We start from the raw sequence: 18,376 nt of genomic DNA, 5'->3' as shown, positions 1-18,376 counted from the left end.
TTTCAGGTATAATTTGGTTTGTGGTTCTTTTGTCGGGGTGAATCACCACGGTCAGTCAATACTTCTTGGATGCTCTTTGATGAAAAACAAAGAAATTGAATCATTCAAATGGTTATTTCAATGGCTTCATTGCATGGGAGAAAATGCTCCGAAAGGGTTTTTTGCCGATCAATGCGCATCAATGAAAAGAACTTTAGAGGCCTGTATGCCAACAACAATTCACCGTTGGTGTATTTGTCACATCATGAAGAAGATTCCAAGCAAATTAAACGGGTACAAGGGACATGCAGAAATTGAACAAGAAATGAGCGAAGTTGTTTGGAACTCTCATAGTAAAGACTCATTTGATAGGAATTGGAATGAATTTCTGCTGAATTTTGGTCTTGTGGACAACAAGTGGCTTTCAGGTAATGTTTGTTTAAAATCTGCAGCAGAGGTGTAAATTTAATTTTCTTCGGGTGTATTTATAGTCTGTGTTTGGGTGTATTCTACAGATCTCTATGAAGACCGTCATATATGGGTTCCAATCTATCTGGATCACCACTTCTGGACAGGGATGAGAAGCACGCAAAGGATCTCTATGTTATAAAATATTGTTTATTTTTTTTACAATGGTTTAAGGGTTTTGGGTATTAGGGTTTAGGGTTTTATGGTTTACGGGGTACGGGTTAGGGTTTAGGTTTTAAGTGTTTCGTGTTTAGGGTTTTAGGGATAAAGCACCAGGGGGATAGATTTTTTGGTGTATATTCAACGTTCTTTGGGTGTAAAAAATGGCAAGTTATGGATGTATATTTGGTTTGATTTTTTCCTTCATATTATAGTACCTGTAATTCATACATTTTGAATACAGCAGAGAGATTTTAATTATTGAAATAAATTTTACAATAAACTGGACTATAATTGAAAAATTTTTACAGCATGTGTTCAATTTGTTATAGGACTATATAACATTTACATTAAACAGTGTCAATATCCACAGAATCTATCTGACAATATGGACTCAATAAAAACGAGGATGGCTTGGACAGTCTTATTGCATTACTTTCCCTAATGGCTTCAGCTTTATCTAGATTCATGTCATGGAATAGAATCCTGGAAGCATATTCCACTCTAAAGTGGTCCACCTCGTCCTACAGTTAAAAAGAATATTCTATTTAATCAACCATGTTAATTGAAAAATGTAATATAGAGTTATTTACTTTTTAAACACATTTACCTAGCTGACATTTATTTCATCTAAGCACACTTACATTTCTTCCAACTTGGTTTCTGGCTGCCATTTTTTCTGAAATAAAAAATACACTAATAGATATCAGAAAGATACACCCATAGATATGAGTCAGATACACCCATAGATATCAGTCAAATATCACTCAAACATGCATTAATATACAAGGGCAAGCAGCATTACAAAGTCAGGCAATATACACCCATGGACAATCAAATATTAGAACAGTGAAACTATTGAATATATATTACAGTATATCAGTTCAGAAAAATACACCCATAGATATCAGCAAGATACACCCAAGGATATAAATAAGATACACCCATAGATATCAGTCAGATATCACCCAAATATGCATTAATATACAAGGGCAAGCAACATTACAAGGTCAAGTAATATACACCCATGGACAATCAAATATTAGAACAGTGCAACTGTTGAATATATATTACAGTATACTAGTTCAGAAAAATACACCCATATATATCAGCAAGATACACCCAAGGATATAAATAAGATACACCCATAGATATCAGTCAGATATCACTCAAACAAGCATTAATATACAAGGACAAGCAACATTACAAGGTCAAGTAATATACACCCATGGACAATCAAATATTAGAACAGTGCAACTGTTGAATATATTACAGTATATCAGTTTAGAAATATACACCCAACAAAGTATGTGATATACACCTAACAAGTTACTCTATATACACCCAGCAAATTACGCATTATATTCCAAACAATCAATTACCAGAAGAACTAGAAAAACAACTACAGTAATACCTAGAACAACTAAGAAGAACACTAGAACCTAGAACCATGAATAACAGTAAAACGTAGAATAAGTAGAATATTAAAAACTGTAAAATGAGACTTATTAGAACAAGAACAGTAAAACCTAGAAGAATGTAGAAGAACAGTAAAACCTAGTTATTCGTTTTCGAAATCTGGAAAATATAGAATATGAGTGAAATAGTAATGTAACGTACCTTGAGTATTATAACTTCGTTTTTTCTTGAGATTCTTGATCGAGAGTTCTATGTTGTGTTGATGGAATTTTCGAATCTTAGCGACGAGTTGTATATTTTCAGTATCGAATGATGCTCGAAAATGGAACGTTTGCTTTTTCTCTGAATGGCTTTGAGAAGTGGAAGAAGTGGAAGAGTCTGCCATTAAGGGACGATTTACGCAAATCGTAACTGTTTGAGTGGAGCGCGTGAATGTTACGCTCCATTCAATATAATTCAGTACGCGTGTGGAATGTTTGTGGGCTGGAGGCTTGTAATACTTGTAAGGCCTTTTTACTTGTATGTGTAGCAGGCTCCTAATTAAAAATTATTAAATAATTTAATTAATTTAACTACATTTTTAACTAATAATTTTTAGTTATTAATTTTATGTAAAATTAATTACATCTTATTTGTATCAAACTTTTAATTAAACTATAGACGCAACATTAATTTTAATATTTTTTAAAAATAAAAATATTAAGTGTTAGTGCGTTTACACATGTCTTTTTTAATTGAATCTCTTTTTTTTTACTAGGTATACAATCCTCTAACATATGCCTTTAACTTAGACCCAAAAAAAATAAATAAATAAATAAAGGGAGATCATAGAGTAGCAGCCTTCAAAGCCAAAACATTTGGCGAGTTATTCTCGTCGTTTTCATCAATAAAAAGGACATTTTAGAAATTAACTCCTCACTAAACACCAAAAATAATAAGGACAACTTATTCGTACATGACATACCGTATTTCATTAAAATAGTGTGGAATATTGGATAACTTTCCTATAATAAAATATACAATACAAGAAAACTTATTGTCAATACAAAAAAGATATATTATTCACAATTTTAAAAAATACTATAAAATCTAATAATTAAGTTTTACACTAATATTTTTTTAATATACAAGAAAATTAGCCGTATTCAGAAAGGTCTTTAACAATGTTTATTGATGTCATTTCAGGTAGTTTTGTATGTAACTTTTTCGCACGGGTCCTTTCACTGGTACATAGGAAAATTTTTTTAATATACAAGAAAATTAGCCGTATTCAGGAAGGTCTTTAACAATGTTTCTTGATGTCATTTCGTAGTTTTGTATGTAACTTTTTCTCACGGGTCCTTTCACTGGTACATAGGAAAAGGAGAGTCCATTCCATATTATGGATTTGCGAATCAAAATGTGTACTTCTATCTTTGATTTCTGAATATATTGGCCTATTTGTAAATTGTTTTGTCTTCTAGATCATGCTATATTTCACATTTACATTGTGAATTAATAACTATGGAAAAATAATTTTTAATTAGTTTATATTAGTCTAGGGTTTATTGTAATTAAAATTATTTTTTTACTCTTAATTTTTAAAAAATTTAAAATTTATAGTAAAAATTTAAATTTTAAAATTTAGAATTTAAAATATAAATAATTTTAAAATATTAGTTGATATTAACGAATAAAAATCGAGTCTTGCCTCAACTATTAAATTATTAACTCGGAGCAATTAAGGATTAGATGTTAATATATACTCATTATATTATGTTTACATCAAAATCAGCTATTAAAATTAATCATTAATATAAAATACATATTAAAAATAAATTAAACAACACATATATTTATATATAAATATATTAATAATTATTTTTAATATATAAATAATATTTTTGAATATACATACCGGGAGATTAGCACAAAGGACGAAGGGGAGTTGGGGACTGGGGGGGGGGGGGAGGGTGTTAAACGTAGCATAGATCAGACGACTTATGTATAAGCTATTTATTTTAATGTTTTAGTTAAAAATATTAAATATATAAATCGGATCTAAACTAACAATGGTTGAACAGAATGTAATCAAGTTGAAAAGGACAATGATGCTCTATAAATTGTACTGTATGCGGTGCCTGCCAAGCAATTCAATTCCCACATAATACTACACTTGAAAAGCAAAACAGAAAACACATGATCACTTCCAGCTTTTACCTTCCCTTCATCATTGCTACATGGTTTCTTCTTCTGCCAGTCTTGCCGGAAGTTGTTCACGGCACCGACACCAAAAAGGTAGGTTTGCTCCTCTTGCTGAACTCCTCCCCCCTCTTCCAGCGTTGAACTTTTTTCAATCTATATGTTGCTTTATTAGTGCTACATTGTATACTTGGGAGCACATTCTCATGGTCCCAGCCCTACATCTGTTGACCTTGATGCCGCTACAAATTCTCACTTCGATTTATTAGCTTCAGTTTTGGGAAGGTATGATTTATATTTATATTTAGCTTAAATATGGGTGGTTATCATTATTATGATAATTATGTAATTTTTTAATATTATTTAAGATTATATTTTTATTATTTTACAAATTTTTTATTTTATTTTTTAAATTAACACTATGTTTAGATCAAAGAAAATTAGAAGAAAGAAGATGTAAAGAAGAAAAATGAATAGAAAAATAATTTTTTTTTATTGGATAAGAAGAGAAAGTTGGTGAAAGAGAAAAAAAATGAAGTAGAGCCCGTATTTAAATTTTTTCCTCAATCATGTAAAAAAAAAACCGACAAAAAGTTAATAAATTATAAATTTATTTTTTGTGTAACATAGAAAAAGCAATAATAAATTATAATTTATATATAATATAGGTAATAATATTAATATAATTTTATTCGAGCAATATTAGGGGCTAGTAATTTTTGTGATTGTTAGTCATCAACTAGTCATCAATGATGATTTGATGGTGTGAGATTGGTGTAAAATTCCATCTAATGACTCACTTTTTTTGCTGGTTACATGTTGGCCAAAATTCAATAAAACTGCTGGTCCTCTATACTTTTTCATTTTATTTTATTATAATTTTTTTTTACTTTTTCTTTCATCTAAACAAAAATTTTTTTTCTATCTTCTTTTCATTTATTTTCTCTTTATCTAAATAACATTGAAAAAATTCACTTTTTTTTATGCTCTGAGAATTACTTGAAACGGTGATTTAGACTTGAACGTGAGGTCTAGACTCCTTTTGAGGTAGTGTTTGGCTTGTGCTGGTATTGGAGTACTACTGTCCGAGTTTCTCGTGAAGAGGTAGGGTAATATCTGTAAAAAACTTCGATACTTAAATTAGTAAGAGTTTTAAGCAAATTTTTAGTAGATTGGGTTCTAAATATAGTTGAGAGTGTCAATGTATTTATAGTAGAATAAATAACCAACTTTTAAAATAATCCACCTTTAAAGGTGATAAGTGAGACTGAAGCCACTGAACTCATGTCGCTATATCCAAACTCTATGAGGTCTATGAGGTCAAATAAGACTAAGAATAGATTGGTTATTCATTTTGAGTTTGACTAAATTGTAGACCAATGCATAAACATCTATTTTTTTTATTTTCTTTGTTCTTATTTTTTATCTTATATTCAAACAATACTAAAATGTATTTTCAATTATTAAAAAATATTATTTTAATTCCAATAATATTCTTTTTAAATATTATAAAAATTGTATAATCATTTTATCTATGACAAAAATACCATTAATATATCAAAATTAACTATCAATATCATATTTATATATAAATATATAAAATTTATTTTATTTTTAATATATTTATATTTTAATATATATTTTATATTAATAATTAATTTTAATATACATATAACATAATCGTATCTATTATAACTATACTCATAATAGCATGCGCTTTATCTTTAGTCATGTATGATTGGATATATGTTAGAAAGATGAAACTTTACTAAACATATCTTTTGAGTTAACTACCTTTAATCTAAATTAAAGGACAATTTATGCAAATAAAATGAAAGAGCAAAATCTTTACACAAATGCAATATTGGCAATTTTCAGATACAAATACAATAAACGTAATTATATATAATCCGCTATACTCTGTAGCGGAACTCAATTGCACGTAATCTACTACAGAGTATCGTGAATTACGTTGAGGGCTGAGTTATTCATAAACCGCTACACCCTGTAGCGGTTTATGACCAAATGGCGCTACACTCATAATCCGCTATACATTCTAGCGGATTATGAACAATGTGGATTGATGGGAAGATGCCTATATATACCAGTCTTACAGTAACAACTCGTGATGTAAAATGTACGAAGTTATACAAATACAGTGTCCATAAATAATAAGCCATAGAAATATAATAGGCACGAGGCATTAACAGTAACATGGATTAAATTTCTACATTAGGCATAAGTCATAAGTCATACAAATAGGTCGGAACCAAGATTAACACAAACACACGAAAGGAACTAACAGTAACACCCGAAAGCGTAAATTGCTACAGGAGAATAAAAAATTCAAAAAAGTTGAAGCACATAGACTAAAAATCCTACGAACTACCGGCAACGGTGGAGCCTCTCTGGAGGCAAGACCTATACGTGTGTCCAGGCTGTCTGCATAGCCCGCACCGCTTGGGTCGGTTAGGGTCAGCCTCATCCATGTTGTTCTGGATTCTAGTAGACCTCGGTCGGCCATCACGACAACGCCTCAAGTTGGGGTCCGAAATAACGGTCGAACCGTCATAAGGTGGCCAAAGTCCCTCCGGTATTGGCGACACGAAATCCATCTGGTACACCCTAAACACAATAAATGTATAGCGGATTATGAGTGTAGCGCCATTTGGTCATAAACCACTACATGGTGTAGCGATTTATGAGTAACTTAGCCCTCAACGTAATCCGCGATGCCCTGTAGCAGATTAGGTGCAATTGAGTTCCGCTACAGAATATAGCAGATTATATATAATTGCGTTTATTGTATTTGCGTCTGAAAATTATCAATGTTGTATTTGCGTAAAGATTTTACTCCTTCATTTTATTGCGTAAATTGCCCTAAATTAAAGGTTGATATGCAAGTGAACATTTATATGAGAGTAACGGAAGTAGTACCGGCAGGTGGTTATGTAAATTTAAGTTTATATATATAATCCATTAAATTCTATGAAAAGCTAAAACATGAAACGGAAAACACAAACAATTGATTATTATGTAAAAGATAATATGAGTTTATCTATTTTGTATTCTAAAAACACATATCAAAATTATAAATTAAATTTTTTAAAATATAAAAATTTATTTTTTAATATATTTATTTTATATTTATTAAAAGAAATAATTTAAAATATTTTATTAATGCTAAATTTATTATGTGCCTTTAGAATATATATTAACTAAATTAAAAAAATTAAGTAACTTTAACCATTTTTTATATATTTTTTAATTTAAACCAATACTAATGAACTCTTTATTTTAATATATTAGAAATATTAAGTCTTAATATTTTTCTAAAATGTGACAGCCATGAGAAAGCAAAAGAAGCCATTATATACTCGTATAATAAACACATAAATGGCTTTGCTGCCCTGCTTGAAGAGGAAGAAGCAGCACATATTGCAAGTGAGAATAATGCTTCTATATACTCCCAATCATATGTAGTTTAATTTTGGTTCGCTGAAGCTAATCATCTAAATTTGTATGTTTGGAATACCGGGCCAGAAAAACCAAATGTGGTGTCTGTATTCTTGACAAGAAAGCACAAATTGCACACAACTCGATCGTGGGAATTTCTTGGACTAAACAGAAATGATGGCAACTTGGCATGGAGGAAGGGAAGATTTGGTGAAAATACAATCATTGCTAACATTGACACAGGTAATTAAGCTTTTCTAATCTATCTACATCTACTGCATCCTCTGCATATTATTATAATCCAATCCGTACGGATTAATTTACATTATTATATTTTCCGAGAACAAGATTCCCCGTGACTATGGGCCATGATATATAGAATCAATTTTAAGAACAATGATGTTTTTATCATTTTTCTAGACTTCTTTTTTTTTATAATTTTTTTAATATAAAAGATAAATTTTTATGTCCTTTAGCAAATATTTTTTAAGAAAAAAAATTTAAGGGTAAGCATAATTTATTATTTTTAGTTAGTATTTTTAGTCATTAATCTAACTTTTTTAGTCTAACAATCTAATAATATATTTTTAAGTTTTAATCCACATTTTTAAATATTATCGACTAACTACTAATTAAAAATAATAAATTCTATTTTTGTTTTACATTCCTATTTTTTGATACCAAAATAAAAAATATATAAAAACATTAATACCTATATAATTCGTCTAATATTAATATTCATATATAGCTCAAGCGGCAGCATACATGTGCTAGCTTATTTCCTTGCTGGGTTAAAGCCAAAAGAAAGGACGCCCTGTAATAGTAGTAGTAGTTGTCATAGACTAGTATATAGTAACAATAATAAACTGTGTTATTGTTGACAGAGTTAATGTGTCATAATATATGTATTGCCAAAAGATGATTAGTTGAAGCTATATATATATTGATTTCGAGTTAGAAACTTGGATATAAGCAAATTAATAGTGGTACACTTTTTTTTCTAATACAATCTCTATGATATAAGATTTAGGAATGTTAAGAATTTAATTGATGTAATATTCTATCACACAGAACTTTATTTTTAGGTCATAAATCAAAAGTAAGGTATTATAATATTTAAAAATAAAATATATACATATAGTATTTAAAAGAAAATGATTTAGCTAAGAGTCCCATTGTAATACCCTATTATACAGAACTTTACGCTTAAGTCGTAAAACAGAGGTGGTGTAGTATTACGACCACTAAAATAAAATATATATATATATATATATATATATATATATATATATATAATAGCAAAAGAATTATAATATGCTAGGAGTCTTGAAGAATAGAAAAAATAAAAATCGCGAAATAAAACCGCAACGTTCAGCGAACGAGTTAACTTGCGTGCTAAGAAAACCATAACTATTAAACATAAGATAACAAAAGTAGGAATAGAGTGCCAAAGATACAAAATAACAAGCTCCTAACTCAGTCTGCGAAGTCAAGACTAGCCGGAGATTATTTACATTATATACGTACATATCCAAATCCCAAAAGTACATATACACAATCTTACCTCTCCATAAACCGCTAAGAGGATCAAAAATAACAAGTTATGCGGAGAGAAAGCTAAGTACATATATACACATCACTGTACAACAAAACTACCAAGTAACCACTCCGCTTCAAGAGTCTAGACGCCTGACGAGATGCCTCTCGATCTGCATCTGAAAAACAACAACATAGTATAAAGGTGCCACACACATAATAGATAAGGTTCTGGGAATGCCAGAGGCAATCCTAGAACACCGACACTCGGATTATAGAGCTTAAAGTATTAAACAGAAGCCATAAAAGGTGGTTTTCTAAGAATATTTAAACCTAACTTAACTTAACCTTAAATCTAAGTCCCATATTGTCATTCCTCCATACCTCCAATTCCATCATGCATTTTCACAGACAAATAAACAGATAAAGGCAAGCACAAGAATGTTATAGTTACTGCAGGTAGCAAATACACATTTAACATGGCAAGTACATATAGGCACGCCCAATTAAAGTACAAGCAAGTAATTCAAGTAATATGTATATGATGCATGCCTGTCCTATGGCTGATGAGGCTCATCTGTCGGTTATCCAGCCAACCCGACAAGTCTGAATTGTACTTAGACTGTCCCCCGACGTGCATCCCCAATAGCCTATGCATAACTTTTTCTCAAATAATCAATATTGCTCAATAGGGGTAACATTCCCGATAATTTATATAGTGTCCGGCCACACTTACGTCGTAGGGTCAACAGAGTATCGAGTTTTCAACTTAGTATATGTGGTGGCAAGCCACGGTACTTTATCCAGGGAATCTCGTATCTCAGATCATTCAAATTCATAAACCATATAAATAATTCAATTATAATTCATCAACATCCACATCATTCTCAATCGCATCTCATTCATCATCATACATCAATCATATTCAATCCTTATCCTTCATTATCACACCTCCCATTCCGTCCATCAATAGTTCCAATTCAAAACATAATTCATTCTTTTATAAATGAATCAAACTTAAAACATACTCATTTTCTTAATAACTCAAAATCAAACCATATAACCTTTGAATCTAAATCATTTTAAATAATCATATAAACAAAATTCCTAATTTTTATAAAATTTCGACAACATCTCCTCTAAAACTCGGACTTTGCCACCCTTTTCAAGTCCAAACCTGCATTCTTTTCGATTCAACACACCCTTCCTCGTCATCATAACAATCACTATAATAAATCTACCTCAGATCAACAATTATACTCATACAATATTCAAATCTAACAACCAAAATTCAACTAAGAATCATAGTTCACAAATCCTAGACTTTTAACACAAAATACCTCATTTTTCATTCAAAATTTTCATTCCAATTATTTTCAAACCTATTACTACCAATCCAAATTGCCAACAATAATCCTCAACAAGCTCCATATCTTTTCATCAATCATCATTCAACCAAACCAAAATATAGCCATATAATCAACAATTCAATCACATATCCTTTCAAGGATCGAACTAGCAACCAATATCATCTTACAAACAAAGCACCAAACCAAACCAAGCATATTCATCAACCCATTACTAAACATTAAATATACACCTGCATTCCAACTTATCCTATGGTCATCTAGCCTAAGTTTTCACAGAACATTATATATTAAATGCAAGAAACCTAAACCATACCTTAGCCGATTTCCACTTAACGACCAAAGCTATCTATTCAAAATCAAGGCAACCCCTCAAAATTCAACTACTCAGCTTCCTCCAAGTTCCAGTATTTACAATTTCAAGCTCCAATTATTTATTCACAACCTAATACACATTTATAACACATATATATCAAATTCAATACTCAAAGCTCAAATTCAATGAAAATAAAATAGAATTATCGTATTCTCACCTTACCCAAGCTTCACATAAGCAAGAGTGAACATTTTTCTGAAGCTAATTGGATCCTAAAACATCAAAAGTTAAAGAAATTCAACTTCCCTTCCTATATTTCGAAAATTGGGGGAAAAGAGTGGCTGAGAATATTTAAGGGCTTACTTATGAAATTATTCTGGTAGAAATGTAGAGCTCGAGTAGAGCTTGACATGGTGGACGCGTGGCCGCAAACGGTGCGGCGATCGAAACTCGGATCGAAAAGTTACGGCACCTTGAACTTGGAATGAGGGTTTGGACCCTTTTCTTCTTCTCCCTGGATGCAAGCTTTCAGCGTTCTGCTGAAGATGAAGAAGAGAAGAACGTGGGGTTTATTTTAAATGGCTGGCCCGGTTGGGCCCACGGCCCGGTTTGAGCCCGGTTCAACCGTTCGATCCAATCTTAAACCGTTTTTTCGAAATTAGTGTCAAAATTCTCGTTTTGATGAGTTCTATCCTAATTTAATATAATATTCGCATTTCTAATTTTCATTATTAAAAACTAATTTATTGACTAATTATCTACTAATTAATCGAGGTTTACACCCATGAAAAAAACGACAGAACAAAAATGCAACATTCTAAAAAACGTCAAAGATCGCAAGTGTCGGTGAGCAAAAATAGTCGGTGAACAAAAACGAACGAGACAAAGAAATGTATATATATAAGAATTCTAAAGGAAATACATATCAAGTCTCAAGTCTCGATCTGCGAAGTAAAGGTCGACTAGAGTATATATATATATACCCAAAAGTAAACATAAACATAAATCCTGTTTATCTAAAATTAACTTCTAAGAAGGATATACAAGAAAAATACAAAAGTGGAGAACACATATATAAAATCTAAGAGCAGAAAATAAATCCCAAAGGAAATCCTCGCTTCCCAAAAGCAGATCTTGTACGCTCATTGAGGTGCGTCACGTCCGATATCTATAAAGTAGAAACTCTAGAAAACGGGTGAGAACATTATCTTTTACAGGGTTTTCAGTAGGGTAAAAATTTCAAATAGAAACGATGTAAAGACTACACGAACCTATTAGACAATCCTAAACTCCGATCATTCAAAGTTAAGCCTTGGGTCTTTTCTAATCCAAACAGGATAAACAAACTAAGTCTCAGCCCTTATTAATAGTCTCTAATCTCGATTCTTCCTAACACTAAGCTATTAATTCTCTCAATATCAATATTATTCATTTCAGTATTAAACCCTTTCGGTTCTATAGTCTTTACAATTATTATCAACAACATTCAATCTCCAAAGGTATCAATTATCATCACTAGTCATACTAGTGCTCTCATGAATCTCAGTTCTCCCCGATACAAATCGTCATCTCTCTCTATATCATAACAGCCCACATTTCCTAATTCTATATCAGTTCTTATCAGATCTTAGCTCGAAGCAAATGGGATGAGTCACTACTGTTGCATCTACCCGGGAAACTCACATATCAATTAATACTTATTCAACATCCTCCAATCACTCAATCATTCACATTTTGTTAAAAAATAGCTCTCAGCGTCACCATTGCCAGCATGAGGGACTTGTCAATTATGCAAATACATACAAGACAGTACAAAGAATACACAGATAGAGATAACAGATAATGCAATTAGATCAAGTAGTATATAAATATAATTGACCAACTAAGCATGCCAAAAACCAAAAGCACACCCAAATAAATCATACAAATGCAAATGATGCATGTCTGTCCTATGGCCAATGAGCTCATCTGTCGGTTATACAGCCAATCCTGACACCTCCGGTAGCTAACTCGGATATGAAATACCACAACACGAAATATGTATTACTCGTCTACCCATGCTAGTGTTTCACCACAACCTGGAGTAGACATTACTCATCCACTCAGGCAGGTGCCTCAACCATAACCCGGATAAGGATTAGTCATCTATCCTCAGGCCATGATTTAGATAAGAATTACTCATCTATCCTCAAAATTATAACTCGGATGGGGATTACTTATCTATCCTCAAAATCACAATTCGGATAGGAATTACTTATCTATCCTCCAAACCATCACTCAACATTTCAAATGTCCTTAACTATACACCTGATCACCATCACCATCATCTCATTCAGTATTATCAACGCCTCATTAATTCAATTATTCACTTTGCGAATCTCCCTCAATATCAATCTAACTCCCTCTATATGATCGCTCTTATTCTGAAGCCTAAAAATTAGATATCGGACCTTAAATAGGAATTACAGAGGTGAAAAAACAAAATGAATAGACAAAAACTATTAAAAACAACATTTGTTGAAAAACAGGATAATTATGCGTATGCATGAATCCCGTTTTGTGAGTACGCGCGAAACGCGCACGAAAAAGATACATTTCTAAAAGGCAAGTTGCGCGTACGCATGGGTCATGAATACACATGACTTTACTTTTGTGCATATGCATGGTATGCGCACAATACTCGCACAAGGCTCTTTCATTCTGTAACACGTATCATGCGTACACATGGGTCATGCGTACACATGACCTCAATTTTTTGCAACTTCTGTAGAATTCAGTTTTTAACCCTAAACTTCAAACGGATATAACTTTTTCGTTAAAATTTATTTTTTGTCTGTTTTTCGAATGTTGTAAACTACTCGGGTCCAAGTTTCATTTAAGAGAAGTTTTACAAAATTTGAGGGTCCGAGAGTCAAATTACAATGCATCAAAGTTGGTTAACAAACAAATTTTCACCCAAAATTTTGCCAAGTCCACTAGTTTCAAAACTTCCACTCAATTTCAAATCAACCACACCAATTCAATACAAAACACTCCTACACATTGTCAAACACTCCTCAATTACCTATTAATCGTTCCAACACTTAAGTTATTCAATTCATTCAAACATTTCCATTTATAATTCCATGATTAATCCTTAACCAACCCAATTTACTATTATTTGGCACAATATTCAATTAGCAATTCAACATATATTTATTAATTCCTTACCCTTCCTAACCATTTGTTACACCAAATTAACGATTCCAACTTCAACCTTTATCACACACATACTCAACATCCATAATTTATAACCACATTGTCATCAATCATTCCATTCAATAATTCACACCGCTTACCTTCACTTACCTCATAGATAATTTTCTCACCCTATCACAATCTCAGGCCCAACACCCACATCAATTATCAACATAATCAATAATATCACAACTCATGTCCCATTCATTCATATAAACATTAATATTACCCATTCACCACTCAATTCACAATATCGCAACCAATTGAATCAAGCATACATTCATTCAACTAATCACAACACATTCCAATTTCAATCAAATTCTATCATCGGGACAATTAACCTACGCATTCACATAACTTTATATAATTCCTACCCGAATTCAAACTCGTACCTTAATGACGGTGGTTTTCAAACTTTTGATTTTCTTTCCTTTCCGACCAAACCAAACTCGTCCAACACCAATCAAGTCTCAATCAACAACTCCAAGTTTTCGAAATGCACCAAATCACCCAACAACTCTAATATTACTAATTTCACACACGCACACATCAACTTAGGGTTTATAGAATTAGAAAATTAAAAGGGAATAAAGCTTCGTTACCTTAACCCATTGCTCATGGGGATGAAACTCGGTAATAGCTCGTACTAGAACACCCTTAAATCATCAAAATTACAACATCTGTCAATACACAAAAGCTAAATTCGCGAAAATGAGGAGAAGGAAGAACTAGGCACGAAATTTAGAATTTCTTAGTATTTTGTTTAGATAGAATCAAAGAGAATTCTGAGACGAATGCATAGTCACAAACAACTTATCAATCGAAACTCCAAATCAAAAGTTATGAGCAAATGAAATTGAAAGTGAATAGTATCACTAGTGGTGAATGGTGTTTTTTGTGCTGAAGTGGAGTATTTATATATTGAACTTGGACTCATTTAGATTCGGTTCACTCGTTTTAGTCTGTTAACTCAATTTTAAACCATAATTTTTAAAATTAATATTTTAAATTAAATTATAAATATTTTTATTTTTTTAAATTATAAAATTTAATTTTTTAATTTTTAACTCATAATTAATTTATTAATTAATTATTCACTAATCAACCGCATTTTAGCATTAACATATTTCAATAATAATCACTACTTAACTATATATAATTAACAGGAGTTTGGCCAGAATCGAGGAGTTTCAGTGACAGGGGATATGGCCCCGTCCCATCAAAATGGCGCGGGGGTAACGTTTGTCAAATACCCAAAAGCAAGAGAAACCCTTGCAACAGGTTAGTGCCCTTCGTGCTTTCTTAATTAATTGAAGCTTTGCTTAATTATTACCAAGATCTTATGTAATTTATGCTCAATGTAACGAAATAAACGTGGATTGTATAAACAGGAAGTTAATAGGAGCAAGATTTTACAATACTGCCTTCGAGGTCTACAACGGCAAGTTAAACCCATTGCTACGCACAGCGCGCGACTTTGTGGGTCATGGGACCCACACTCTATCAACGGCTGCCGGCAATTTCGTGCCAGGTGCCAACGTATTTGGAGTTGGCAATGGAACCGCCAAAGGTGGCTCCCCAAGAGCCAGAGTTGCATCCTACAAGGTTTGTTGGTCGCTAACTGACTCAGCCAGTTGCTATGGCGCCGATGTGCTGGCTGCAATAGACCAAGCCATAAGCGACGGTGTTGACATCATCTCACTCTCCGCTGGTGGCCAGTACGTAGTCCAACCCGAAGATATCTTCACTGATGAAGTCTCCATTGGTGCCTTCCATGCAGTTTCTAGAAATGTTGTGTTCGTTGCATCTGCAGGGAATGATGGACCCACACCAGGAAGCGTTCTTAACGTGGCTCCTTGGGTATTCACAATTGCTGCTAGCACCATTGATAGGGACTTTACAAGTACCATTACTCTCGCTAACGGTCAACAAATCAAGGTATTTATTTATAATAGTAACACAAGAGTTGTATATAAATTATTTGAGTTAATAAATTGCGGTTTAATTTTTGTCTACCTAGGGTGCCAGTCTTTTCGTAAATTTGCCACAAAACCGGGCTTTTCCTCTCATTGATTCTACTGCTGGTAAATTTGCCAATGCTTCAAACCGAGATGCGTAAGTACAAGTAGCTCGCACGTTCTTTTTACTGAACGAGTTCTTACCGTTTCTAATTTGGTCATTATGGTGTTGCTTTGTGGCAGTCAATTTTGTAGGCCAGGAACACTTGACCCAGCGAAAATAACGGGGAAGATAGTGTCATGCTTTAGAGAAGGTAAAATAAAATCGGTTGCAGAGGGGCAAGAAGCGAAGAATGCAGGTGCAAAAGGAATGTTCTTGCGCAATCAACAGCAAAATGGGAATACTCTTCTTGCCGAGCCTCATGTTTTGTCAACAGTTGGCGATCATGATGTACATAAAGGCGGCTCTCCCTCTTTTCAACCAACTACAAATCCTACTTACTTTACAACTGCCACGTAAGTGTCAATACCAATCAAAGTAATATCCATATCACATATCCTCATGTATGTTAACTGTGCTTATATTGCAGGGCTCCTGCAGCCAGCTCGTCTAATGAGACACTAACGTTCTCATCAGCGACAACAGTTTATGGAATAAAGCCAGCTCCAGTTATGGCTTCCTTCTCCTCCAGGGGACCCAATAAGATTCAACCATCAATACTCAAGGTTGTCTTGTCATACTCACTTCATTTGATTCGTTATTAACTGTATATAGTATGGTCCCCTGAATCCTTGATATTGTGGTGGTTTTCATATATCAGCCGGATGTGACTGCGCCTGGAGTGAACATACTTGCATCATATTCATTATTCGCAAGTGCATCAGACCTTCTATCTGATAATCGTCGTGGGTTTAGGTTTAATGTGCTTCAAGGAACTTCTATGTCTTGTCCTCATGCCGCTGGTATAGCTGGACTTCTCCGAACCCTTCATCCTACTTGGAGTCCAGCAGCTATCAAATCTGCCATCATGACTACTGGTAATTTCCCTTATCCTTCATTCAATTTATTTTGTATACTTATCTTTGAATTTAAATCTATTTTCAACTTTTTCGTTTTTTCAAGTGATATATAAGAAGACTGATAAAGTAATTAGAGGTTGATAGAAGTAGTTGGAATCAGTTGCAGCTAGCAGTAGTGGCTGGCTGTTATTGTTAGTAACTAAAGATCACAACTTGATGAACAAGTCACAATAGCTTACGTATATATAATGATGTACATCTACTCTCTACAATTAGTTAACACAATAATGATCATCAAGTTATATTTCTAAATCTCTGTGTTCTCTCTCTGTTCTATTCACAAGTCTTCACAACCTACAGCCATTGATACCATTTTATAAAATATAAGGTGATTAGCTTATCATATGATATTTTTTGCACTGAAAAATTGTGTCAAAATTTATGCATGTCATATTATAAGTATTTTTTGTTTTAAGAAAATTACCTATTGTTATGTGTCTCCTTCAGCAACTACACAGGACAACACAAACAAGCCAATTCAAGATGCATTTAAGAACAAGCTAGCGACTCCCTTTGATTATGGATCAGGGCATGTTCAACCCAATCTTGCAATAGAGCCGGGACTTGTTTATGATCTGCACCTTAACGATTATTTGAACTTCTTATGTGCTTCTGGATACAATCAACAAGCCATTTCAGCTCTTAATTTCAACAGGACTTTCACTTGCAAAGGAACTCACAGCATTAATGACTTAAACTACCCTTCAATCACGTTGCCAAATCTTAAGTTGAGTCCGATAACAGTTACTCGTACACTCACCAATGTTGGTCCCCCAGGCACATATCATGCAACTGCCAAATTAGATGGATGCAAAATTACTATTGTGCCCAACTCATTAACTTTCACAAAGATATATGAGAAGAAAACATTTCGAATTACTATACAAGCTTCAAGTGTGATAAAGCTTTATAAGTATCAATTTGGAGAATTGTTGTGGACAGATGGAAAACACAGAGTTAGGAGTCCCATTACAGTCCAACGCCGAAGGTGATGACAAGTCTTCTCAATTTGGGTCTTAGAATATGTGAAATAATGTCTTCTTTTTGTAATAATTATTGGTACATGCGAGCTTGATATCTGATTATCTGTATGTCATGTATTTATTTTTCCGCTTAAAGAATTGTGTGTTGGTCTATGCAGTGAAAATTGTTGTACGTACTATTGTCTAATTATTAATCTAAAAGCTTAGATTAAGTTTCAGTATCCAAACATTATGCTT

At 32.7% G+C, this 18,376-nt stretch overlaps 1 protein-coding gene across 1 annotated transcript; it reads left to right on the top strand.

The window, feature by feature from the left end:
* Positions 1-4,157: 4,157 nt before the first annotated feature.
* Positions 4,158-18,357, top strand: LOC130976301 (subtilisin-like protease Glyma18g48580). The gene is made up of 11 exons (XM_057901128.1): positions 4,158-4,302; positions 4,382-4,491; positions 7,553-7,650; positions 7,750-7,905; positions 15,285-15,399; positions 15,510-16,056; positions 16,139-16,233; positions 16,320-16,592; positions 16,667-16,802; positions 16,898-17,114; positions 17,604-18,357. The coding sequence occupies exons 1-11, from the start codon at positions 4,204-4,206 to the stop codon at positions 18,146-18,148; spliced, it is 2,391 nt and encodes a 796-aa protein (XP_057757111.1). The 5' UTR covers positions 4,158-4,203; the 3' UTR covers positions 18,149-18,357.
* The last annotated feature ends 19 nt before the right edge of the window (positions 18,358-18,376 follow it).

This window comes from Arachis stenosperma, chromosome 4, assembly GCF_014773155.1.
Source record: "Arachis stenosperma cultivar V10309 chromosome 4, arast.V10309.gnm1.PFL2, whole genome shotgun sequence".
Taxonomy (NCBI): Eukaryota; Viridiplantae; Streptophyta; class Magnoliopsida; order Fabales; family Fabaceae; genus Arachis; species Arachis stenosperma.
The sequence above is the reverse complement of the archived record's forward strand: the minus strand, read 5'-3'. Positions and strand labels throughout refer to the sequence as shown.

What these genes read in the sequence shown, in the direction of transcription:
- LOC130976301 (XM_057901128.1), top strand. Translation starts at nt 4,204, where the DNA reads ATGATCACTTCCAGCTTTTACCTTCCCTTCATCATTGCTACATGGTTT. An exon ending in AGAAGCAGCACATATTGCAA is followed by an intron (nt 7,651 to 7,749) that starts GTGAGAATAATG and finishes ATACCGGGCCAG; the next exon opens with AAAAACCAAATGTGGTGTCT. An exon ending in AAGAGAAACCCTTGCAACAG is followed by an intron (nt 15,400 to 15,509) that starts GTTAGTGCCCTT and finishes TTGTATAAACAG; the next exon opens with GAAGTTAATAGGAGCAAGAT.